Source organism: Delphinus delphis, chromosome 6, assembly GCF_949987515.2.
Source record: "Delphinus delphis chromosome 6, mDelDel1.2, whole genome shotgun sequence".
NCBI classification, from domain to species: Eukaryota; Metazoa; Chordata; class Mammalia; order Artiodactyla; family Delphinidae; genus Delphinus; species Delphinus delphis.
Genome location: NC_082688.1, coordinates 5,337,146 through 5,363,214, shown reverse-complemented (window position 1 = coordinate 5,363,214; position 26,069 = coordinate 5,337,146). Strand labels below are relative to the sequence as shown.

At 53.6% G+C, this 26,069-nt stretch overlaps 2 protein-coding genes across 6 annotated transcripts in view; both read left to right on the top strand.

Moving 5' to 3' along the window:
• Window positions 1-222: 222 nt before the first annotated feature.
• AIF1L (allograft inflammatory factor 1 like) lies at window positions 223-23,063 on the top strand. 2 transcript variants are annotated; one of them, XM_060013959.1, is made up of 6 exons: window positions 223-366; window positions 546-607; window positions 11,808-11,874; window positions 14,439-14,480; window positions 16,765-16,927; window positions 20,292-23,063. In XM_060013959.1, the coding sequence occupies exons 1-6, from the start codon at window positions 336-338 to the stop codon at window positions 20,377-20,379; spliced, it is 453 nt and encodes a 150-aa protein (XP_059869942.1). In that variant the 5' UTR covers window positions 223-335; the 3' UTR covers window positions 20,380-23,063. The 2 variants fall into 2 exon arrangements, with proteins under 2 accessions (XP_059869942.1, XP_059869943.1); XM_060013960.1 differs by lacking the exon at window positions 546-607 and having other exon boundaries at window positions 257-366.
• A 1,056-nt stretch (window positions 23,064-24,119) lies between these two features.
• The window catches only part of NUP214 (nucleoporin 214), a 100,976-nt gene continuing 99,026 nt past the window's right edge, over window positions 24,120-26,069 (top strand). For all 4 annotated transcript variants that reach the window (XM_060013955.1, XM_060013957.1, XM_060013956.1 and 1 more), the window contains exon 1: window positions 24,120-24,248. In XM_060013955.1, coding sequence (XP_059869938.1) covers window positions 24,204-24,248 — 45 coding nt within the window. In that variant the 5' untranslated portion in view covers window positions 24,120-24,203. The remainder of the gene's footprint in view (window positions 24,249-26,069) is intronic.

Sequence of the window (26,069 nt, the reverse complement as noted above, 5' to 3'; positions counted from 1 at the left end):
GAAGGGACTGGTCGAGGTTCCTGCAGGAGCGGAGAGGGAGGTGCTCACAGGCGGCCCCCGCGCCGTGCATTTTCCGCGTCCTCCAGCAGAGGGGCCAGCGGCGGGCTCGGCGTCCAGCATAATAGCCGCTTTGATGCCGGGCGGCGGGGAGGGGAGGAGAGGGGAGGCGGGTCGGGAGGGGTGGGAGGGAGGGGAGTGTCCGGCCGCCCGCGCCATCCCTCCGCCCCTCGGTCCCACCGCCACACGCCGCGCGAGCTCGGACCGGGCGCCCGCCCCTCCTCCTCGTCCTCGCCGCGGTCGCGAAGCCCCGAGCCGGCGGAAGCCCGGTGCTCACCATGTCGGTCGCGCTCAGCAACAGGTTCCAAGGTAGGCGCCGCTGTCCCCACGCTGTCCCGCGCCCCTGCCCACACCCGGTGTCCCCCGCCCGCCACCTGTGCGCACGGGGCGGTCGGTGGGGTCTGCCGCGCGCGGGAAGCGGGCGCGAGCCGAGGGCGCGCGGCCCGGGGAGACCCCCGCTTCCCCGGCCGCCTCTTTGTCTCCTCCAGGAGGGAAAGCGTTCGGTTTGCTCAAAGCCCGGCAGGAGAGGAGGCTGGCCGAGATCAACCGGGTAAGCGCGCGCCGCCGCCTTCGCTTTTCCAGCCCCGCCGCCTCCGAGGGCAGCTGGCGAGTCGGCCCTAAAGCTCCCAGCGCTCCGCGGGTCCCACCTCCGTCTGCGCGGCTGTGCCTGCCGCAAAATCAAGCCCCCTTCCTCTCCTTCCCCCGGGCTTCCCCCGATTTCTTTCCTCCAGCCCCTCCCTGTGCCTCCAGGTAGGTCCCCCTCCACCCCGTCCACCACCCTCTGGTCTCGGGTTGCAAGTTGTTACTCATAGACTAGGGAGGTAGGGCCCTCCCGGGAGCTCTGATGCCAGCCCGGCCCACCGGCCCCGGGCTCCCCAGGAGCCGGCCTGGGACCAGCTGCAGGGACTTGGCGCTGGAAGGGACCCCTGATGTCTCGAGTAATTCCCAGTTTTACAGCGAGGGACGGAAGAGAGGCTCAGAGAGGTGAGGGGGCTGCCCCTAGATGGCACAGCAAGTCTGGGTCAGGCTGCAGTTAGAACCCTGGGCTCCAGACTCACAGGCCAGTGCTCGCTCCACCCAAAAAAAGGTTGGCCTCCTGCCTCTCCCCACCCCCCAACACACAAACACACACACACACAACTCCTTCTCACTCAGGCTTTTAGGAAAGGTTGCCTTAGAGACTTGGTGCTTTTCATCCTGATCCTAGTGGATTTCTAAAAAGAAATCCATCCGGCTGTTGCCAGGCACACAATGGGACGTTTTAGACCTTTGCTTAAACACCATTCAAATGGGCTCCCCTGGTGGCGCAGTGGTTGAGAGTCCGCCTGCAGATGCAGGGCACACGGGTTCGTGCCCCGGTCCGGGAGGATCCCACATGCAGCTCCGGCTGGGCCCGTGAGCCATGGCCGCTGAGCCTGCGCGTCCAGAGCACACGGAAGAGGCCACAACAGTGAGAGGCCCGCATACCACAAAAAAACAAACAACAAAAAAAAACCCACCATTTAAATTCTAGAAAGTATGGAAAACTGTTAGGGCCTGCCTGGATTGGCCAAAACTCAAAGGCAGCACAGCAAGACTGGGGCTCAGATCTGGTCTCCATTATGTACCAGCTCTGTGGTCCCCAGCGAGGACCTCTCATCACAGAGCCGGGGTCTCCGTGAGGGCTCCGTGAGGGAAGGCACGTTACGTGATTGGTCCAGCATCTAGTACAAGAGAAGACCTCCATGGATGGTACTAGGATTACTTCTTGAGGAGGATGTCTCCAGGTTTCCATGATTCTGCCCAGTGAAACAAGGCTGGACATTTCCCCTGCAGGCTCCCCCGGGCCACTGGGCACCCAGCTCAGAGTCCCAAAGTGGAAAGCTGGTGAGGGTCAGCAGGGCCCTGGTGGAGTCCATGTGGAGGTGGGTCCACGGTTGGCAGCACGGTTGTAGTATAACTCTCGACAGGGGCTTGCAGTCTTTATTCGCTCCTTGATTTCCTTGGACTGCCTAGAGCTAGGCAGCCTGCCTGGTTTCATTCCACTGGCCGTAGGAATCCCATGGAGGGTTCTGGGGACCCCAGGGTCCCTCCAGGTAAACTCTGGCCTCCTCATCGCCATCCTCATCTGGCCTCTTAGTGCCATCTTGAGCACAGCTGAAAGGGAGCCTGGGCGTCTGGCTGGGGCTCTCGGGGGTCCAGGCTGCTGGGCTCCCCCCCTAGTTCAGTCTGCGGCCAGCTCAGCCTTGGTCTTGGCTGCTTTGGTCCTCTGGACAGGAGCCTGGAACCCTGACCTCATACAGCCCCCTGGGCCACTCAGCAGGCTGGGTTCCAAGCCAGTTGAATCCACCCACAGCCAGCGGACCCCGAGCCAGAGACAGCTGGAGATGGGGGAGAGGGGGTTGTAGTTGGACAGACCAGAGGAGCTGAGAGCGTGTGGGACTTTCCATGCCAACCCTGCCCTTGGGGGGATGGGGGGATTAGGTGGGGTGTGGAGGTGAGGCCACAGGGCTGTTTTGGGAGGTGTACTGGCTTGGCTCCGAAAGGGGAGGGGCTGTGGCTCTCTGGGGCTGGTCTGGATAGCGCTGAGATTGGGGAAGGTGAACAAGAGGGGGCTGTGTCCAACCACCTCGGGACCCCAACGCCCAGAGAGGGCAAGCAGCTGGCCAAGGCCACACCGAAGCCGGTGACAGAGCTTCCAGCCTAGCGTCCTTTCCCCGACTGGATGCTACTCTGAGACCCACCGTGTGAGCCCAGGCTACTGTCAGGTTGCTGGGACCCAGGCTCTGGGCTCCCGGAGGAAGGAGGCTCAAACCAGAAGCTTGAGCTGCTTCCCACCACAGCAGGTCAGGGTGGCCCCACCACAGTTTAGAGTCATGGGCAGAGGGGGCTGTTCACTGGCTCTGTGACCTTGGGCAAGCCACTTGAGGTGATGGTAGCAGGTTTGTTGTGATTTTGCGGCGGAGATAATCTATGTAAAGCACACAGGAGAGCGGGCTGCTGTCTTGATTGCTATCATTGGTTTGTTTGGGACTTAAAAGTGTGGGAGTGGAAACCCAGGGGCAAGGTCTGAGGTAGACTGGCTGCTCGGCCTGGACCAGACCCCTTTGTCGGGCAGAATCTTATCTTCCCGTGTCTGAAATGGGAGCAGAGACCCCTGCTCTGCTCTAAGTCCCTGCAACAATCGGAGGAGATGAACAGACGGAAGCTCCTCGCAGACACTTCAGGGAGTCGCTGTGTTTGAGGGTCTGCGTCGGTTTTACCCACGGCCACGGCCATGGTGGAAGTTCCCTTGGGTGGATGGATTCTGGAGGGAACCACGTTGGCAGTCCAGATTGCCTGCCTTTGGGCTGCAGCTTCACTGCCCCACTGGAGGGGGGCTTCCGGGGGGCTGGGCTGAACAGCTGCCCCAGTGGTCCCGTGGAAGCCAGAAGGCGTGAAGGATGGGGCTCCGTGACGCATTGTATGTGCTTGGGCACCTCTGTGGCTGCTGCCTGGGGCAGAGCCCAGCCTGGCTATGAGCTCTGGAGGCTTCTCTGGGCCAACCGTTCCTCTGGGGCCTTTCTCCCCGCTGGGATGGGCCAGCTTCCAGAGGGCAGCAGGGTAGCTCAGTCTTGGCTATCGTGCTTATAAGGGATTCAGGAGTCAAAATAGAAGGGGAGTTGGGTGGACCTAAAGGTCCTGGTGGAGCTGTATGAAAATGCACTTTTTTTGGGTTTCACTCTAGATTTTGCTCTCATTTTCTGAGCCCTTGGCGTGTGCCAGGCAGTGTGCCAGGCGTGCTTCAGACATTATCTCGTCGGATGTGCACTCCAACCCTGTGAGTGTCTGTTCCCATTTTGCAGGAGACGTCAGAGGGCCTGAGTAAATTGCCTGGGTTTAAACAGCCACACTTGAACCCAGGCTCTTCTCTCCATTTCTGGCCTCGATTGGGGCTCCTCCGTATGTGCCCGCCCCACCTCCGGGCTGTATGTGTGCGCGCGCGTGCGTGCTCGCGCGTGCTCTGCACCACTGGAGCGGGCAGGACCAGCGCGCGTCTCCTACTCCCCCACATAGCTGACATTCCCCGCGCCCTGATGGCATGGCAGGTGACCCCGGGCCAGCCGGGGCCGGCCTTATATGGCAACGGGACAAATTCCCTCCAGCTTCCCACAGGGACAGGGGGAAGCTGTGGGGCTGGGTGGGTGCCCCTCAGAGTGCCCTTAGCCTTGGAATGGAGCAGGAAGACACTGGAGGATGGTGAGAGCCGTGGCTTTGCACCCGCCAGAGGCCAGGATCTTTAACAAAACAGCATGAGTGGTGCCTTTGCTCCGGACCTGGCACTTGACGTAAATCATCTCACTGACTCCTCTCAATGGAACACTGGATTAGATAGATGCCCAGCCAGAGTCTGTAAACTTCCCCATGAGACAAGGATTACTAAGCCTCCCATTTTACAGATGAGGAAACAGAGGCTCAGCCAGGTGAAGTCACCCAGCCAGGAAGTGACACAGCCGGGATTCTGTCTCCGGACGCTGCCCCTGGCCCGCCCTGGCCCCTGTCCACCAGGTGGCTGTGGCCTCGCTGTGACACAGACCTCTCTTGCTTATGTGGATAAGGATCTCTGGCTACTGTCCTGCCCTCTCAGCCGTCCTAGGTCGAATGAAGGGCACTCAGCATTCCCTGTAGCATTTCGGTGCCTGATGGTTATTTCAGAACCCACGTGGCACCTGTGCTGGGAAGAACTGGGTACGGCAGGCTGGATATCTCTACCTGGGGTGAGGCTTGTCCCCAGCCCTTCCCCCAGTAGTGGGGGACCTCTGAGACCTGACCCAGGCACTACACAGGTGTGTCTCTTTTCCTGTGTACTGGCAGTGCCACCCTGTCCCTGCCCAGGTGAATGTGCCCAGCTGGCATCGCCGGGCACCCGTCTCTCTTGCTCTTCCTTAATATATTATAAGGGAGATGGTGATAAGGGGCCACGTGAGCTTCTGAGGATTCAGTGTCCCCGCAGGTCCAACCAGTCTCGACCTCGGTGTGGCCATGTCGCAGGAAGCTGGAGATGGAATTTCTGCAGGGTCTGCTTCATTTGTGTAGTCAGTGGGGGTGTTTTTCTCCAGCTGCCCCATCTATTGGCGAGGGCACAGCGTCCGGATGAGGCCCCAGAGCTGCCGTGGGGAATGTGAGCCTGCTGTCCTCGTGGGTGCACGTTACAGGCTCCTGCTACACGCCAGGCACCGGGCTGGGCGTCTATGGCCTGGCCCTGGCCCTTTAAGAGCCTGTGGGCTGCATCAGAGGCCACACGGCCAGGCATCGTGCTGCCTGTCCTTGGGGTTTTCCCCCAAGGCTTCAGCCACCAGCCCCTTGGATGGCCTCCGAGATGGTGCTTATCTGCCAGCCCTAAAATTCTGCTGCGGCTAATTCATAAAGGCAAGCCTGGAGGGCCAGGAGCAGGTGCTAGAGGTAGCAGCCCAGAAAGAGAGTTAAGTCAGGGTGGGCGTTGGGGGGTGCAGGCAGGTGGCAAAGGTCTGGAGGCCAGGACACAGCAGGGGCTGCCAACCTCTGCTGGTTGGGGAAATAGCCCCTCCTGGTCATGAGCACTTGGACGGGGCTCTCAGGGGGTGGGGGGAGTCTCTGATGTGCATCGGAGGTTGCAGATGACCAAGAGAGGCAGCAGTGAGCCCGTGCAGCTGCAGGCACCGTCCCTCGGGGCTGAGATGGGTGCACTCTGCCCTCCGTGGATGGCCAGTCACGACCAGTTCAGCCATAGGTATCCAAGGACAAAGCAAAGTTTGTCCTCGAGGAGGAATGACCAGAGGGTCAAGACTCACCAGGAGGACTTCGTGGCACAGTAGGGGACAAAGAAAGTTGTGGGTGGGTCTCTTCTCTGCCTTTCCCCAAGAGTTGTCTCTCGGTGTGGCTTGAGTTTGGGCGATCCAAACGCACAGTGATAATCGCTAACCGTTAGTAAGTATACTAGGAGCCAGGCTCTTTCTATGCAGTTCGCTCATTTAATCTTTACGCCAACCCAGTGAGGAGGTTCTATCTTTATGATTCCATTTTGCAGATGAGGAAACTAAGGCCCAGAGTGGTAAGGCAAGTTGCCCAGGGCCACAGAGCTAGTAAGTGCTGGAGCTGGGATTTGAACCCTGGCAGCCCGAGTCAACCTCCCTGCCCTGTCCCTCTGCCTTGCACGCCCTGTACTTGCCTAGAGGAAGGATGGTTTCATCAAGACCTTGCCCTCTGGGCCTCAGTTTCCCCAGCTGTTGGACAAAGAGAACAAGCCGGATGCTCTGAGGAGTCCCTTCTGGGTTCTGTGACTGGGTGGATGTTGGAACAGCTCTGCCACCTCCCTGGGCCTGGCCTGTGGACACTGGCTTGAGAAGCGACTGCCTGGTTCAGAGCTTCCTGTTTTCAACCCCAGGCTCCTCCCTGCTTGCATTTCCTGGTTCTTTGCCAGGGACTGACCAGGCCACCAAGGCCTCTAGACTTGCCACTCTCAGAGCCCAGGGGACCCCTGCATCCCTCATACCTGGAGGCCCTGACAGCAGTTTCTACAGCCTGAAAAACTTGTCTTTTGGGACGGTGGGTTGGAGTGGGAGAGGGGCTAGAATAAACCATCTACACACACCCCCATGCCCCTAGAGGGCTATAAAGTGGTTCCCTGGCCTCTGGAATAACATCTTTCTGCCCAAGAGGAAAGGTAACTCCCAGTATTGACTTTCTTTGCCCAGAAACCTGTGGCCAGGCCTTGTTTGGGGCAGGGAGGGAGCTGGGATGGTGAAGGGAGATAGACCTTGAATTGTGAAAACGTTGTGATCTTTAGTAAGTTGAGCAACCTCTCTGGGCCTCAGTTGTCCCATCTGTCAAATGGGAATACCCAAAAAGGAGAGAGAGCAACCATAACCAGCCTAAGTTAGGGGAGGGGTTTCCTTCCTAATCTATTTAATAGTCAGTGATGGTCTGGATGATGAGCTGTGGGTTGTAAGTGGACTGAATGTATATAGATGTTAGCCGATAATAATAATAAATGGCTAACATTTATTTAACATTTACTAAGTGCCGGGCACTGTGTTAAGCACTTTAGATCTGTTTGCTTACGTACTGTAATTCTCAGGACAAGCCTATGTGGTTAATACTTTTATCTTTCCTACCGATGAGGATACTGAGGCACAGGTAAATGAAGTCATTTTCACACAGCACTAAGTGTGCTCAGACCTAGGCATTCTGGCTCCAGTTTGCCCTCTTTTTGTTTCTGTTTTTGTTTTTCTTCCAAACATCTGGAGTGACTTCTAGCTCCATCTCCTCTGCCTGGGGGCCCAGAGTTAGGGCAGGGCGGGGCGGGTACAAGGGATCCGCCCAGTGGGCGTGGCTGTGCCCTGAGGCTGAGCTAGGATATGGGGGGAGGACCCCTGGAGGGAGGAAGCTGTGGGCTGTGCATGAGCAGGAACCAGGAATCCAAAGCTCGGAGGTGGGGTGGGAGCTGGCAGCCCAGCCAGTGGAGCTCCTGTGCCTGCCACCCGCCTTCCTGCCTCCCCGGCCCCCTGGTCCACACAGCTGCCCACCCACACGTGAACGAGTCAGCTGCTTCTCCCACCCCCGGTCACTCTGTGGCTCAAGCATTTGTCTCTGTTGGCTCTAAGGAAATGTGTGTTTCCAATCTCTGAGGCCTCTCCAGCCTCTGTCATACACACACACATGCATTTGCAAAGCTGCCTTTCCGTTGCAGGGCTGGGAGTGGAGAAAGTCATTCTGGGCTGGACGGCAGTATTCTCCATTCATTCGGTAATGTTTATTGAGCACCTACTGTACGCTGGACACTGCTGGGTGCTAGGCATCCGTGGGGCAGAGACAGTAAACACATCCTCCTGGATGTGTCCTGTGACCAAGGACCTGCCTCCTCTCAGCATCCTTCCAACACCCACTTCCTTGGGTCACTTCTACTCCCCAGCTCTCTGCAGGGAGGGAACCCAAGCGGCCTCTGCAGTGGAGCTGAATCCCAGCTCAGCCACCTGTGAGCTGTGCTTCCTTGATGAGCAAGTTGTTCATCCTTTCTGAGTCTCAATCCATTGACCCTTCCTGCAAATATTTATTGAGCACCTACTATGCAGAACCCAGCAGGGGAAGACAGATAATGGACAACACCCTTAATAAGCAATTACACTGTAAATTGTGTTAGGAAATGACTCATCATGGTATAAAAGGTGTTATCTTAAGGTGGACTGGAAGTGGAGGAGGGGACTCCAGTGGACAGAGTGGATGGGGTTGGCCTCATTGAGATGGTGACAGTTGAGTAAAGACTTGAAGGAGGTGACATGCAGATATGTGCGCTCCAGGCAGGGCACACAGCTGGAGCAAAGGTCCCATGGTGGGAGCACGCCTGGCGTGGGAGAGGCACAGAAGGGAGGTCAGGGTGGCTGAGGCACCCACTCTGGTGGAGAGGGGTGGGGAGTTGGGGACAAAAATGAAATACCATGTTAGATGGTGATTGGTGCTAAGGAGAAAACCGGCTTCATCAGCGAAAAGACAATAATCCTGGAAGCCCCGGGGCTGCCGAGAGCACAGTCCTGGCGTCAGGTCCAGGGAGGGGTGTGGCTATCAAGCACCCTGTGGCTTCGGCTGAGCCCTTGTCTGTCTCTGTCTGTGTCTCATTTGTCTCCAAGACCCAGGACCATGTCCTACCCCTCGAACCCAATCTGTCTGGATCCCTAGAGGTGATCAGTGTCTATTACAGACAGACTCCAGGCTGGTGCGGGATTTCGGGTCCACCAGAGCCTGGGAATTTGGAGGACCCCCAGGTCTTTCCCCAGAGGTTCCCAGATGTTGAGCCTTACCTGGGTTCTTGTGCCTCCCCAGGAAGGCTTTCCAGTTCCTAATGTGGTGAAGTGAAGGGAACATAGGGACAACGTGGTGAGTTGAACGTAGGCTAAATGGGTTCCACTTAAAACTTCGGAGATGGTGAAGTTCCTACTTTTACGAAATATCCTTTTCTGAACTCGTGGCAACAGTCCATGGTCATCATTTCAAGTCTTTACTTGGCAAAATAGAATCTTGAAAGCCCAATATTAGCACCTTCCCCCATGCTTTTGTTTTTTTTGGAAATGTTTCTTTCTGTTTCACCCCAGAGTCTGGGAACCATTGGCCAATTTGTACCTCCGCTGGACAGACATGGGATCTGTGACCCTAGGAGGTGCCTGGGTTGCTCAGGGTCACAGACAAGAGTTAATTGCCCTACTTTTGGTCAGGGAATGGGGGTGGGGGCCTCAGTGGAGAAGACCTACGAGAGGAAGCCAAGAGGAAGGGAAGGACAGACAGAGCCAGCCGACAGGAGGGCAGCCTTCCAGGCTGCAGGGGAAGGTTCCAGCTCCGTGGAGCTAAGCGCAGGCAGGGCTGTGCATGGCACACGGTAATGAGGCTCTGAGTGAGGCTGTGGCCGAGCCAGCTGGACCCCATGGGCCCTGGAGTCTGATGGACACAGGTTCCAAACCAACCCTGAGCTTCCCCAGGACCTGGGGACCCTGGACATGTTATTAGCTCTCTGGTCCTCCTGTTCTCACCTGTAAAATCAGATAACAGTGGCTGTGAGGATTGAGTGGGATAACATAGTGCCTGCCAAAAGCAAGGGGGCTATCAGAGGCCCCCTGACCCAGCGAGGGAAGCCACATTGGCGGGGGGTTCCTTCTACTCAGTCAAAGGGTGCTGAGTTAGTGTGGAGGAACTTGAACCCTGGAAGGGATCAGATTCTGCCCTACACGGAATTGTACCTATTGTTTACTGAGCACGGACGCTCGAGCCAGGTGCTAACTGCCCGCAGTGGGTTGTCTCGACTGAGGGGTAGGTGCCTGAGGAGGTGGGTACCCGTGAGCCCCTTTGACGGCTAGTAAGGAGGGGGCTGAGGATCCAAACCCAGAGGGCTTCATCCTCACTTAGGTTCTTGTCATTGTCCCATTCTACCTTCCATTTACAGTGACTGGAGAGGTAGTGAGTTCCCTGTCCTAGGAGATGTGTAAGTACAGACCTGGTCATCATTTAGTGGGAAATGATGGCAGGAATTTAGAAACATTGAGTGATTGACCCAGATAAATTTTTTTTCATTTAAAAGATCATTTATTGAACTACAAGTACATATTTGTATGGAATGTTCTAAAATTTAGAATTAGAATTTTTTTAAACCCCTCAAAATTCACTTATAAGATGTCTTTGGTTGGCCTGGTCATAGTAGGAAAAACATTCAAGAGAATGGTAGAAAAACCAAGTTCAGCATAATGATTACCTCTGGGAAGGAAAAGAAATTGGATTAGGGAGGGGCAGAAGGGTCCTTCAAACTGTGTATTAGTTAGACCTAGATAACATTTAACATCATTTTGTTTTGTTTTATTTTATTTTATTTATTTATTTTTTGGCCGTGCCACGTGGCATGCAGAATCTTAGTTCCCCGACCAGGGAATGAACCCGTGTCCCCTGCAGTGGAAGTGTGAAGCCTTAACCACTGGACCGCCAGGGAAGTCCCTAACGTCATTTTAAACAGGGACTTCCTGTAATTTTAGGATAAAATTTAAATTTATCCTAAAATTATCCTTTAGGATAAGGACCTTGTCTTATTCACCTTGGTCTCACCTGCTCCCTGGATGCCTAGAATAGAGCAGTGTATACTGTGGTTCCTCAAAAACTGTTGAAGGAATGAAGGAGTCACAGCCATGTCAGTTGACTCAATGAGGAAAGCAAGGTCCAGGGAAGTAGAGGGGATTTGTGGACTCTGGTGCCAGGATGGGAACACACCCTCTGTTTCCTCATCTGAATGCAGGTTCTAGGGACGCTTAAAGATTAGCAACAAGGCAAGTAAGATACCTGGCCACTGCGCCCAGCCTAGCAAGTGCTAATTGTTAGTTTTTTGTTTTAAAGCCGGGCGAATACCTGCTCACTGCCCATCTTTAAGTGTCAGGGTTAAAGATAGATGCAGGCTCTAAAGTCAGACTGAGCTAACTTGAAGTTCTGGCTCTGTGAACCTCAGTTTCCTCATCTGTAAAATGGGAGTAATAATAGTTGCCACCTCTTGGGCCCACTGAGAGATCTGGAGCGACCATGTGGGTTAGTGCTTCGTTCTGGGGGCTGTTGTTAGTCCCTTCCCATCTCCTCTCAACTCTATCTGGTTCTGAAAAGACTTATTTGAGTCTCTCCAAGCATCTGAGGGGAAGGTGGGCCCTGTTTTACAGGTGAGGACACAGGTGAGAGGGTAAGTGACCTCTCAAGCAGTGGACAGTTATTTTCTGACTAGAGAGAGACTAATAATAATAATATAGCAGTTGCTGCTTACTGAACACTCTCCTTGGATTCTCATGCAAGAAGACGCTATGATAGTTATACCCATTTGGCAGATAAAGCAATAGAGATTCAGAGAGGGATCAGTTTGTTCAGGGTCACATACCTAAGAATTTAATGCCAGGGCCAAGCCACGTGTCTTTGGTTGCTCATGGCTTCATGCATCTTGGAGCCGGGGTGCCCTGGGGGGAAGCCCAGGTCCCTGCACCCATAATTCAGAGGTTGACTGAAGGTGTTTAGTCTTCTACAGCGGAACCTCTGGGCCCCACCCCCAGCTGCTGAGCAAACTTCCTACCCATGGGGTGGATTGTACCCATCCGCCTCTGGGGGTTGACAGGAGGCTAGGACTACCACTGCCCTGCGCGGCCAACCCCAGCCACCTGGCGGGAGAGGAGGCGATGGGCAGTGGGCCTGTGTGTTGGTGAGTTCTGCCTGCTGACCCCTTGCTCAGTGCTGTCCTCTCTCCTCTGTAGGAGTTCCTCTGTGACCAGAAGTACAGTGATGAAGAGAACCTGCCGGAAAAACTTGCAGCCTTTAAAGGTGAGCTGGGGCTGGCTGCCCACCCCCCCCCCCAGGAGAGCTGGGTGGGCCCCTCCACCCCCTTATACAAATCCTCGCCCGCAGGGGCAGGCTGCACCCGTGTTGCATCCACAATACCCCTCTTCCCGACGGGCTGTGAGACGGGATGCCCAGCCTGGGGGCACAGGCCCCTCGTCCCTCGCCTGCGGGCCCCGGCCGGCCCTGCCCTTCCCTCCCTTCTGCTGCCCAGCAGGGCTCAGGTTGGCTCCTGCCCGCCCCTGCCCAGGCCCTGCTCGCTCCCGGGGCCCCAGCACACAATCAGCTCTTTGTAGCAGCCCTTGTCTCTCCCCCTGCGCGGTGGAGCATCTTGGGAGCCCCTGCGGAGAATGGACGTTTGTGTCACCACAGTGGGGCAGGGGGCAGAGTTTCTGCCCATTGAATCTCGGCAGCACAGGATGAAAAGAAAACAGGGCCCGGGAGTCCGCGCGGGGAGGGGGCGGCATAAAGGTCCTTCTGTTCCGGGCCCTGGCGCTTGGTTCTCAGCCAGCGGCTCGAAAGGAGAGGAGCTGTGCACATAAGGAGTGGGACAGACCCACCTTTCCTGTCCGGGAGATGCACTCGCGCTGCGGGGGCCCTGGGCGCGCTGGGGGACCACGTGAACATCCTCCAGGCTGCGTCCCCCCTCCCCCCCCAGAGTCTTGGCAACGTGGACACCCTCCCTGCTCCAGGGCAAGGAACCTGCCAATGCTCCTCAGACCGCTTATAACGTAGCCATCCTTAGGCAGGACACCAGTGGCTAAGCATTTGCTGAGCATGACCTTGTGTTCAGGTTTGCGATCTTCCTGCCTCATCCCAATCCAGCCAGGAGGGAGATGGTGGAAGCTTTAGTTTACAGATGAAGAAACTCAGGCTCAGAGAGGTGGGGTCATCTGCCTGGGGTCACACAGCTCACCTATGGCAGAGTTGGGGCTTATACCCATATTGGTTTCACTCCAAATCCCCTGCTTGTCACCGTTACACAATGGTGCTTTTTACATGGGAAGGAAGGAAGGGAGGAAGGAAGGAAGAGAAAGAAAGAGAAAGAGAAAGAGAGGGAAAGAAAGAAAGACGGAAGGAAAGAAAAGAACTAGAAGAAAGAAAGAAAGGAAGGAGGGAAGAAAGAGAAAGAAAGAAAGGAAGGAAGGAAGAAAGAGAAAAAAAGAAAAGAAAAGAAAGAAAAGAGAAGAAAAGAAAAAAGAACTAGAACAAAGACACGCCCACCCCTGGCTGGTTCCCCTGCCCCATCCCTCTGCCCCTTCCCCTCCCAGTGCAAAGCAGGAGCAGCCAGTCCTTTCCCTTCTCCCTGGATACCAATAGGGTCACTCTTCAGAGGTGGCTCTGAGAGGAGGGACAGAGGTCCCAGGGGTCTAACGACCATTCTCCTTGTCTTCATTGGGCTGCAGGATAAGGGTCCATCCTGGGACCACAGGAGGTTACCTTGGAAGCCAAGGGACTACGGAGGTTTCAAACCATTCACTCATTTGATCTCCAAATGAGCCTTACTAGGCACCAGGCCATTTGGGGCCTGGGTACACAACGGAGAACACACAAGACGGCCCCTGGCCAAAGGAGCCCGTGTCCTAGTGGGGGAGGGGTGGTGAAGAGACAGCAAGGAAGTAGAAAGTGTGTCAGATGGTAGCAGGTGCTTTGCAGGGGTGACTGACGGTGCCCAGTTAAAAAGGCTTGGGGGCCCTGAAGGCGTGAGGAGGGGCCCTGAGAATGCCCGGGAGGAACATGCCAGGCAGAGGGGCGGCAAGCCTGGGCTCAAGGGTCACTGGCAGGACCTTGGCTTGTTCGTGCTGGCTGCTGGTGCAGAATAGACCCTGTGGCTACTCAAGGCCGCACGACTTATTTGCCCCCACTGCCTGGTCAGGAGACACCAAGCTCGTTGCTCCGACCCCTTGATCAGGGAGGTTTAACTCAAAGTCTGCAGGTGAGGTTTGCGGGGAGGGTCTCTGCGCCCCGGGCACTGTATGTGCCACTTTGTAGTCAAGGGCAGGTCTGCGGGCATTTCTCCAGAGAGAGCATCAGATTCTCAGTGGTAGCCATGACCGCCCCCCCGCCACCAAAAGTTCAGAACTATAGGGACTTCTTAAATTGGGGGTTCTCACACCTAGCTGCCCATCTGAATCGCCTGAGATACTCTGAAAACACACCAATTTCTGCCTCCCAGATCCTGCAGATCTGCATCTCCAGGGCCGGGAATTTATTCCAGTCACTTTGTAGCCGATTCGGATGCAGCCAGCCCACACTGGGGGCCTGGGGGGAAGCCGCTGCCCTTCTTGGTACAGGGTCAGAGTGGCCCCCGGGCACCTTTCTCCATGGTGCCTGTGAGCAGGTGATGCAGGTGGGCAAGCCCTTTTCCCAGAGACAATGGTTTTCCCCAGAGGAATGACGGGACTTGTGTCAAGACCCCGACGTGGGGTGAGGAGGATGGAGTGGGCACCCTGGGGACCCAGCCAGCTGCCCTCAAGGGAGTCCCTGGGACCCTGCAGGGGGCAGCCCTGCTTCCCAGTTAATGCCAGTTTTTGCTCTGTGATTTCCAGAGAAGTACATGGAGTTTGACCTGAACAATGAGGGCGAGATTGGTGAGTGAGGCCTTGGGTGAGCCGGCGGGTGGGGTGGGGGAGAGTGCTCCGTGGGTAGGGGGTGTGGGCGTCCAGAGAACCCCACTGACTCGCCTGCATGGGTGAGCGGCCTGGGGCTATATTTTGAGGATGACAAGCACCGACTGAAGCTTCCCCGATGGGCCAGGCCAGCCAAGCTGGCCTTGAACTTGTCTGCCTTTCACCCTGGATCCCCTGCCCCCCAAACTCCTCTCCCCACTGCTTCCCTCCCCGACCCCAGCTCCCTGCCCACACCCCAGCCTCCCACCCCAGGTGCTCCCGGGACTCAGGATAGAGGTGCCACCCAGCCCAGGGCTGGAGATGCTCAGGCTGTTACCACCCTGGCCCAGGGGGCTGGCATTTCCTTTGTCCCCAAGCCTGTCCTTCCATTTGAACACTGTCCTGCAGTTGACAAGGGCCTTCCATGGACATTGGTCCTCTCTTCCAGCAGACCTTTATTGTGTCCTGCCGTCCAGGCGCTAGGGGTGACAAACACCTTTTCCATGGCACTTATGTTCATGACCATACCTTGACCTTCACCAGTAGTGTTATGACACGGTCAAGGTCGGTTTAATTGTTCCCATTGTACGGATGAGGAAACCGAGGCTCAGAACGGTGAAAGGACTTGCTTGGGGCATGTGGTCATTAAGTGGCAGCCAGGGCCCAGATCCCAGCCTGTGGCTTCCGAGTGGGTTCTCCCTCCAGCGTTTCTCCCCCTCTTCTGTCTTCTCACATTTTTCTCCTTTTTGAATATTTTTATCCCTTTTTTTCTTAAAGCGATGTATCAAATGAATACATCGTCATCCTAAAACGTTTTGGCAATCACAGCAAAGCACAAAGACAAAAATACATCGCCACAATCCCACCTCCCAGAAATAACTGTGATAAAGATTTTGGTTTATATCCTCCCATTCTTTGTTCTAATCACAAACACCATTCGATACCATTCTAGGGCCTCCTTTTAAAATTTTGTACAATATATTGTTAGTATTTTGACATATAATTCATTTTTTTAAAATATAATTAATGGCTGCATGATATTCCATTTGGGGACAGACTATAATTTATTCAACCAATGCCTTAGTATCACCCATTTAAATGATGTCTGGTTTTAACTCATTGATAATCCTGTGAAGAACGTCTTTGTACGTGAATCATTATCCACATTGCTGATTATTTCTTTAGAGTAAACCTCAGGAATTAGACCTTCTGGGTCAAAGGCTTTTGAAGCATCTTGCCAAATTGCCTTCCAGAAAGGTCTTGCCAATTTAGAGCGTGGCCAGCAGCGTGTAGGAGACCTTTCACTTCTTCCTGTAGAACACTGCCCAGCTTTCTTTGAAATGCCCTGGACATCCTGGCACCTAAGGGTCTGGCACCAGTCGTGCCGGCCCTGCCTCTCCGGTGAGCTGGCCCACTACTCCCCTGACCCTAAAATTGGCCCCTTGCTCCACCCGCACTCCCACTGTCCTTTGCTGACCTGACCCATTGTTCACGGAACAATCCGAAGGAAATTGCCTCAGGTCTTGGGAGCCAGGAGGTCAGAGGCACCAACTCCTCGGAGTGTAGTGACTTTGGTGCCTCCCTTGTTTTTCTTGAATTTTGTTCTTTTGTTGGTTTTCCTGCTCTGCGGGATGTTCTTGGCATCCTGTCCCTTCCAGCGAGGTGGAGCCAGGGACCGCAGGGTGGGAGTGGCAGGTGGGGAGAAGCTGCCACCGCGCCCTGGAAAGTAACTCCTGATGCCTGAGTCAGGCCGACTCCCTGACCCCACCTCACTGGGCCGTGACTTCCCGGGTAGCTGGAGCCGCAGGCTCACGGTCACCTGAACCTTAGGCAGCAGCAGAGAGAACAACAGAATGAAGAAGAGAGGCTGTGTTCCTGGACACCTGCTGTGTGCCAGGTGCTTCTGCTGCATCCTCACTCCAGATGATCCCATCAACCCATTTTACCACTGATGGGAGGAGGGGCTCAGAGAGGTTAAGTAGTTTGTCCCAGGTCCCACAGCCAAGAATAGCAGAGCTGGGTTCCAACCCAAGTCTGTCTGACTTGAGAAGCCCAAGTCCCTAACCACTAGTCCATACTGCCTCCGCAGAGAGCAGGGAAGATGTGATGGGCTCATTCTCCCTGGAGGAGAAAAGCTGTCGACTGCAGTCTCCAGGGATGGACTCTCCTGCCGGGCTTGTTCTGGGCATGGGGGTGCCAGAGGGGAGCTTCCCCACTCAGCCCGGCCCCCTGACTCCACTTAACGGCTCTGCTTTTCCTCCGGCAGACCTGATGTCTTTAAAGAGGATGATGGAGAAGCTTGGGGTCCCTAAGACCCACCTGGAGATGAAGAAGATGATCTCGGAGGTGACGGGCGGGTTCAGCGACACCATCTCCTACCGAGACTTTGTCAACGTGATGCTGGGGAAACGGTCGGCGGTCCTCAAGCTGTGAGTACCTCCCACCTCTCCTGGGACCTCTGGAGGCAAAGTCATAGTGTGTGGAGAGGCTCCTGGCTTGGGCGTCTCAGCCAGTCCCTAGCCAGGAGGTAATTCACTATGTGATCTACTGGGCAAGATGCTTAATTTTGATGAACACGATTTTCTTATTTGTCAAATGGTCACATTAATATGTACCTTGCAGGCAAAATGAGCCTGTAGCAGAACCTCTGGTAGAATCAGTGCTCAGTAAGTGGCCGACTGTGACGGTGACGATGATGATAAATGCACTGCTGAAACCTTCTGAGCCTCAGCTTCCTTGTTTGTAGAGCGACTCTACCACCCCATGGGGTTGTGAGCATAACAGAGTCAAAAACCGGCTCTAAAGGGAGGTATTGTTCAAATTTTGATGCTATTTCTTGCTACTGAAACGACCTTGGGCAAATTACTTTCCTTCACCTATAAGACAGAGATGGTCATAAATATCTTTTTTTTTTTTTTTTTTTTTTTGCGGTACGCGGGCCTCTCACTGCTGTGGCCTCTCCGTTGCGGAGCGCAGGCTCAGCGGCCATGGCTCACGGGCCCAGCTGCTCCGTGGCATGTGGGATCTTCCCGGACTGGGGCACGAACCCGTGTCCCCTGCATCGGCAGGCGGACTCTCAACCACTGCGCCACCAGGGAAGCCCCGGTCATAAATATCTTGCATGAAGTGTTGTCCTGAGGGTTAATGAGATAATATACATGAAGCGTCTAGCCCAGTACCTGGCTGACGGCAAACACCTAGTGTATGGTGGCCAAAATCACACTTTGCGGGTACTTCCCCGCTGGAGAGCAGCAGAGAAATTCCTTGGAGAGTCCCATGGTATGTGTTCAAGCTGTAAAGGACACTCACTTGGCTTTTATGCGATAAGATTAACTTTTTCTTAAAAAAATTGAAGTATAGTTGATTTACGATATTGTGTTAGTTTCAGGTATACAGCAAAGTGATTCAGTTATACATATGCATGTTTTTTTCAGATTCTTTTCCATTATAGCTTATTACAAGATACTGAATGTAGTTCCCTGTGCTACACAGTAAATCCTTGTTGTTTGTCTATTTTATATATAGTGGTGTGTATCTGTAAGATTAACTTCTTCACATGTACCAATGTAAAATATACCTGTCTCATTTTACAAAGGGGGAAGCGGGGTGACCTGCTGGTAAGCCCACGGTTCAGGCTGGTCTGGTTGGAGTGTTTATTGTCGGGAGGGATGGGGCAGGAGGTGTGGTGGGAGAACCGTCCAGGTCAGATCATGCTGCACCTGAGAGGCCAGGTGGTGGCAATAAGAGTGGTGATGCTATTAAAAACCACACCTAAGATTTAGTGGACATTTACTATGTATTGGGCACTTCCAATCTGGTCCATCTAGTCTGCGTAGTGACTCCTTAGCTGTATCATTCATTCATTCAGCAAATATTTATTAAGCGCCACCTATGTGCCAGGAATTATGCTCGGTGCTGGGGACCCATGAATTACTTACATTCTGATGGAAAGAGACAGAAAAAAACAAACCACAACACCAGATTGCAACAGTGCAATACAAAGAAAAATAAAGTGGGCGAGAGGAATAGAGAGGGGTGGCATAGTAGGCAGAGAGGGTCTCATTGAGCAGGTGACATCTGACCTCCTGCGCGAGGGAGATGCGAAGAAATGAGCCAAGTGAATATCTAGGGGAAAGCATTCCAGGCAGAGGAAGCGGCAAGTGCAGAGGCCCTTTTACGCTCAAGGAATAGCACAGAGGCCCGTGTGCCTGGAGTGCAGTGAGTGAAGGATGAGTCTGCAGAGATGGGCAGGGGCCAGGTGATGTGGGCCACGGTTGATTTAGCATTTCGTACTGCCGTGGAGGGATGCCATTGGAGTACTCTAAGCTAGGAGCTGACTTTTAAAAGGCCCCCTCCGACTGCGGTGGGGACAAGAGTGGCAGCAGGCAGGCCGGTAGGAGGCTCGTGCACTTGTGCAAGTCAGAAATGAGGCTCTCAGCCTGGAGAGGCTGTAGTGGAGGTGGGCAGGGGCTGTCAGAGTTGGGAGTGATTTTGGAGGTAGAGCTAGAAGGGTTGTTTCCAGGTTTAAAAGAAGACAAGGAGTCTGATGGTTGTAAGGTCTGGGGTCTGAGTTAACTGAGTGATGGTGCTGTTTGCTTTGAGAAAAGAGCAGGGGGGAAGGTGGGAATTGAGCTCAGTTTTGATGTATTGAATTGGAAGAGCCCCTAGACACGCAAGGGGAGGGGTTGAGGAGGGAACTGGCTGTGCAGATCTGGAGCTCAGAGGTAAGCCGTTTGTGGACTATCACGCTTTGTTGTTGTTTTTTTAAATTTTATTTTTTAATTAATTTATTTATTGGCTGCGTCGGGTCTTCGTTGCTGTGCATGGGCTTTCTCTAGTTGCGGCGAGCGGGGGCTACTCTTTGTTGCGGTGCACGGGCTTCTCATCACGGTGGCTTCTCTTGTGCAGCACGGGCTCTAGGCGTGTGGGCTTCAGTAGTTGTGTCACACTGGCTTGGTAGTTGTGGCTCGTGGGCTCTGGAGAGCAGGCTCAGTCGTTGTGGTGCACGGGCTTAGTTGCTCCACGGCATGTGGGATCTTCCCGGACCGGGGCTCGAACCCATGTCCCCTGCATTAGCAGGCAGGTTCTTAACCCCTGCGCCACCAGGGAAGCCCGACTATCACACTTTGGATGGGATTTAAAGCCAGGGACTGAAGGAGCCCACCCAGGGAGGGAGTACAGAGGGTGAAGGGCACTGCCACTTGGAACAGCTCCAGGATGCAAGTGCTTTTGACATCCTCACTTTCAGTTGGAAACATTGAGCATCGGTGGGGTTGAGTGTCTTGCAGCAGTCACCAGCTGGGAAGGAGTAGGGCTGGGATTCAAATCCAGGCAGTTTCCCTCCAGAGGCTATACTTTGAACCCCCATCCTCTTCTGCTGCCCAGATTTTACTGTCAGAGTAGTGGGAGGTTTTTGAAGATCTGAAGGGGTTTTGAGCAGAGCCACGGCCCAGCCGAGCTCTGCTTCTTCCAGGCAGTGTGCTCAGGGGAAGGCGCATGACCTAGAAGTCCGAGGTCTCGAGTGAGTGTCGTCCTGCCTCGGGCTGCCTGTGTGACTCGGACGAGTCTCATTGCCCCTTTGTGTCTCAGCTTTCTCCTCTGTAAAATGGGACTAGCAGCCCCCTCTGTGGAGTTGCCGCATGGGCTTCTGGGAAAATCTCGCTGGAGAGTGGATGCAAGGGCATTCTGTGGAGGACCCTGCAGATGTGAGGGCTGGGATGATCTTTCCCTGGACGAGGAAAGGAGTCCTAATCCTGTTTTGTGTTTTCTTTCTTTTCTCCGTTTCTGAACCAGAGTCATGATGTTTGAAGGAAAAGCCAACGAGAGCAGCCCCAAGCCAGTTGGCCCCCCTCCAGAGAGAGACATTGCCAGCCTGCCCTGAGGACCCCCGCCTGGACCTGCCCCGCCCTCCCCACTCCTCTGCCTCCCTCCTGATCTCACTGCCCTTCTCGACTCATTGCGATGTGTCTTATTTGTTCTGTTTGGTCGTTGTGCGTTTGTTTTTTCGTCAGCAGAGTCAGTGATCTCTTTGTATAGCACAAGTTATCTGCCTTAAAGGGGCTCTGGGTTGGGGAGTCCAGATCGCCTCCTTCTCTTTTTCCCTGCATCTCCCCTCCCTGTGCAGAAGGGCTGACATTAAACCAAAAACCAGAGGGTGCAGGGCCAGGACAGGGAGACCGGAAACCTGTGATTCCCGCACTTGAAGCTGGTACTGTTTGTCCTTCCAGGTCACTGAGCTAAGTCCTGGTACCCTGGCCTGGCCCTGGTGAGGCCCTCTGCCCCTTTCAGAAGACCCTGGAGTCGGGATAAGGCTGCAGGGCCTCGTTAGGGTATCCTTGGACAGCTCTGTGGTTCCAGTGCTCTTGGGTGGGCCAGGATGTGGCCACACAATGTCCCACCTCCTCAGCTGGTCCCCTCTCAGTCCACACTTCGTCTTATCCTTAGTGAGGTGACAGAAAGAGAGAAGGAGAGGGACTTGGCAATTTGAGCCCTTCAGGAAGGTTCCAGAGGAATCCTCTAGCCTTGCCCCCTGGCCACACATGTACAGGCAGCTCAGAGGAAGGGTGCAGCTCCCCCTGACCCTTGCTGGGGCTTCAGAGGCAGAGGGGGTCCAGGGGCCTTGGGGGAGGGGATTCAGCTTAGTCTAGTCCCACCTTTTAGGGAGGATGTTGAGGGCTACAGGATAGGAGGATGAGGACTTAAATGCTCACGGCAAAGAGAGGCAGCACCACTGTTAAGCCAGGAGCTGAGAAATAGGTTGCCTTTCTGATCCCAATCTGCTTGAAACCTGACTCTGCTTCCCCATTTGCCTTCACACCTTCCTTACACCATTCATTCATTCATTCATTCACTCACTCCGTCATTCAACAGGTATTTATTTACAAACTATTATAAGCTTTAAGTCCCCCCACTTTGTCCTGACATGTGCCATGTCCAGTGTCTCTCTAATTCATCATTCTGTTTCCAAATCACTCAAAACCTTGAGCTTGGGGATTAGATTGTCACCTGTGTTTTTTATTATGGACTAGGGTTTTAGAGCCCTGACTCACCCTGTAGGTTAGCTGGGCCAGGCCTCTCAGTTCACAGGTGAGGAAACTGTGGTGACCCACAGGGATTAAGTGCCTTGCCCTAGGGCGGGGGTCAATCTGGAGATGGAAGATCCGGACCGGGGCCCAGGTGTTCAGATGCCCTGCCCATGCCTCAGTCAGTGATGAAAACAAGGGAAGGGGCGGAGAGGGGCAGTCTCCTAGGTCAACCCTTGGGCGAGGCCCTGGGCCAGGATTCACCCTTCCCAGTGCCTCCGAGGCAGCATCAGCAGGGACCCCAGCCTTGATCCCACCTGTATTCTGGAGTCCCTTCCCCTGCCCACTCAGGACTTAGATGCATCATCCATTGAACATGTTTATTAACCACCTGTTATGGGCCAAGAGCTAAGAACCCAGTAGTGAAATGGACAGACTCATGGAATTTAGAGTCTAGTAGGGAAGTCTGACCCAGGTGATGAAAGTTAGGAAAGAGGAGGATATGAGGTGACTGCAGGGCAATCCTGGGGGGCCTAACTGGGCCCAACACTGGGCAAGGGTCTTGGAGAAGCCTTCACAAACCTGAAGCGGAGAGCTGTGGGGGGCGCTGGAGCCCCTGGGAGCTCCCTGTGACTCCTCTGACCCGTAATCAAGGCCAAGGAGCTGACTTTACAGCAGCTGCAGGGAGTGGAGCAGGTAGGGCATGGGGAAACGGCCAGGTTGGGTTAATCCACTGGTCTCGACCAGTTCAGGAACGAGATTATTTGGCCACGACTGGCTGATCTTCGGCCTAAGAAGGTACTTCAAATGCATAAGCCTAGTTGAAGTTTAAAACCCAGCAGAACATTCCACCCTGTAAATATAAAATCTCACCTCCACTCCCTCCCCTGCCTTTTTTTTTTTTCTCCTGAGATCCTTAGATGAGCAACTGCCTGTCTCCACCCCTTCCCACTGCCTCTTCTGTCTGGGACAGGCTGAGACCTTTGAGCAAGGTAATGCCTTCCTTGACTACCCATAATAGTCAGTGGATCTGTACCTCACTCAGACAGGAGGACAGAACCAACCAGGCTTATTTCAGCAGGTTACACACTTTACAAGACTGCAGGAAACCTTCTTAAGGGAGGAGAGCAAGTGGGTGTGTCCCCAGCTTCTAGAAAGGGCAGGAAAGAGTTCTCTCATTGGATGGGGAGTGTCCTGGGGAAACTTTACCAGCTCCTTCATCATTTGGAATTCAACTTCCAGAGGGAGAGGGTCTCAAGAGTGGTCCCTGGAAAGGGGGTGTGGTCTGCATGCATTTCAGGTTGTGGCTATTAGCTCTAGGACTCTTACTTCTCTGGCTAAGGGCTCAGCTTCTAGGAGTTCAGCTGTCTTCTTTCTGAAAGACCAAATCTAACTAATGTAACCAGCAGCTTGGGGACTGCCGAGTATGGCTCTGTCCCTGCCATTCAAAAGGAAGGAGTGTGTCGGGCAAGTTCAAGTGGATGCAGTATGTGTGTGCGGGTGCGTGTTGAGTATGTGTGGTACTGGACTGGAAATAAAACAGACAAACTTATCAACATCTTGACTGGTGTATTTTGGGGGTGGTTCCGGGGTCAGCAAATTCAGAAGAGCTAGCTGATACAGTGACACGACTGAATGTGTCCTGTGTGCCTTTACTCCTCACAGCAACCCCATGAGTAAGGTTCTATTATATCATCCTAGTTTGATAAATGAGAAGCAGGCTTGGAGCAGAGAAGCAGTTTGCTGAAAACCAAATAGTAAGTGGCAGAATACACCCCCCCCCCTCCCGGAGCTGACCCATGGGTTCCAAGTTAAGAATCTCTGTCCTAGAGCATTTATAATATAATTCAACTACAAAAATCTCCACGTAGGACTGTGTAATAGCCAGCAATCAGCAAGGCTGAATTCTAATCCAGCCTTCACCACTTTCTGACTGAGGGGCATTGGGGAATTTTCTTAACTTCTCTGTGCTCCCAGCTGCCTCATCAATTAAATGGCAATGATAACCGCTAGGTGACTAGGATGTCTTTGCGCAGTGTTTCGCGCAGTTTCCAGGCTTGTTACTCCAACGAGTAAACAAAGCTGATCGCTGGGGTCCTTTAATATCCCCTTTCAGCCTTCAGACACGTAAGGGTCTCCTTGGCGAGAACCCGGCCCCCCGACTTTCTGAGAACCTTTTTCTTCCACACTCCTGTAAAGCCATTCTCAGAAGCTACAGCCCCTTGGAAATATTTGTCAAGTTCCCAACTCCTCTGAAGTCGGAACTATTAATAACCACCTACATCTAAAGACTACTACGAAGTTTCAACGAAACGAACGTGGAGGGCTCGCGCCTGCACTTCCCAGTATGAGAAACCAACAGGAAGCAAGCGCGCTCCACCTGAAAACGCGGTGGCGGCACCTGGACGCTCCCGGGCGCAGGCGCACAGACCCCGGGCCACGCCCCATACTCTGTCAGAGCCGGCCAATGGGAGGCGACGGCCAGAAGAGCTCGCGACTTTAGATGATCCCTCCACCTCCCTCGGCCCGAAACGTGTGATGTCATCAAAGCGCGCCGGAAAATGCGTAATGCCCGCGCGCCGCTAGAGCTGAGGGAAGGAAGTTGGCCTGGGGGCCGCCTGGGCTGTGTCTGCAAGGACGCGGGCAGCTGCGGAAGCTGCTTTGACCTGTTGAGGGCGGCGCGATGGGAGACGAAATGGATGCCGTGATCCCCGAGCGGGAGATGAAGGTCAGACACTGGCCGGGGCCTCCCTCCCTTCCTTAGTTCTGGTGTTGCCTTGGAGCCCCGCTGACCCGCCCCGCCCCCCCCCGCCCCCGCGCCTCCTGCTTGAACAATTTGCCGCTTTCAGAATTCTCTTTACCGCGTCCTGGAGCGCTCTTCAGTGCAGTCGGCGTGAAAGCCCCACCGAATGCGGTTTCCGCGTCCCCTGTTGGTCTTGTGCGAGCCTCTTGAGTTATCCTAGCCCCTTTAATGTGGTGATTGGAGTACTGGTACTAACTACTGTTTATTGAGCGTTTACTGTGCAAGGCACTGATAATTATCACAGCAACCCCACGGAATACTTGTTAATGTAGAGGAGCAAATTGAGGCTCGGAAAGTAACTTACCCAAAGCCGCATTTGACAAGCGGGCTGAAAACCAGATTGTTGTTACTGTTTTTAAGACCCTCCTCTCTCGCTGTACTAGTAAGGCGGTCTACGCTTGCCTAATGCAGAGCCAGGGTTCATCACTTATCCTACAAGAGCTTTAGTTAACTAGAATCGGAGGGCTGTTTCGGGACAGGAAATCAGCCTGAAGTCAGGAAACTTGAGAGGGCCAGGTGATCCAAATGATGGTTGTAAACACCCGAAAGAAAATAAGTTGTAGGAATATTTTAGGCATTTGAACAACAAATCACTGAAATGCATTAGGGAGGAGTAATCCACACCATGTTTAGAATAGTGATGCTGTCGTTCTTCTTGAGAATCACCGCCAAGGGTGAGCAACCCAGTGAGAGTGTGCCATATTTCATATGCTGGAGCAGAAGGATGAAAAGGTTTTAGAACCACAGACTTAGAAAATGGTGGCCTCCCTTTGAGTTTCTGATTACAAGACCCAAGTAGGATATTTGGGATTATCAGGATGAGAATTAACAAAAAAGGTTGAAAATTTTGTGGTCTGACCTGGAAAGCCGTGTGGATTTCTGATCACCATACTCAGTTGGAATTAAAAGAGTATTTCAGTTAATCTTTTAGCAAATCTGTATTAAACATTGAATCCAAGGAAATGAGTATGTGGGGTGTGTTAGGGATCCTGGATGAAACACTGTAAATGGACACAAATGAAGGCTGAGAAAGGCTGTCTTTGGCTTTTACACTTTTTAGAGTGTAAGCAAAAGGAGATTCATATTCTTTTCACCAAAACCTTGACTTAAAGATAGGTTTAGAATTGAAGGAAAAAATGTATATGTATATATATATATATATATATATATATATATATATATATAAAACACAACTTAACATAATGCTTGGTAAACATATGGAACTCTTTTTACCAAGAAGTGGTACACACTGAAAATTCTTTGAAAGCAGATCAATAAATTCAGGGAAGACTGGATGAATCAGACATTGACAGGAGGTTGGGGAAGGCTCCCAGGCCCTGAGGGGCTAAGGACCATGAAAATGGGAGGAAATGAAAACTGGAAATAGGTGGGGGGTGGGGGTGGCACTGGATGTGGCAGAGGTGATGGCGCAGTTGTGGGAGGGAAGCAGAGTATTGTGAGGTGAGGCTCTGGAAGTGGACGAGTCAAGCCGTGTTGGCCTTATAGCCTGTGTTAAGGGGTTTGGACTTGATTTTAGATGTCCTCATAGCATCTAGGTATGTTTATAGGTCTTGAACACCAAGAGATTGACCTCTTCTGTGGTGGGAGTTTTGTTTAGTGTCTGATGCAGGTAAGCCAGTTTGGGATTTGGTTACCGTTCAGTGGCCATTATTTCCATGTATCTTTGTTGAGTACTGCACTGGTAGTTTGAGCTTACAGGGTAGTTGAGTGATGCTTTCAATATTT

Coding starts and splice junctions, on each gene's coding strand:
- AIF1L (XM_060013959.1), top strand. CDS start 336: ATGTCGGTCGCGCTCAGCAACAGGTTCCAAG. Junction 608..11,807: donor GGCTGGCCGAGATCAACCGG/GTAAGCGCGCGC, acceptor TCTCCTCTGTAG/GAGTTCCTCTGTGACCAGAA. Junction 14,481..16,764: donor GAACAATGAGGGCGAGATTG/GTGAGTGAGGCC, acceptor TTCCTCCGGCAG/ACCTGATGTCTTTAAAGAGG.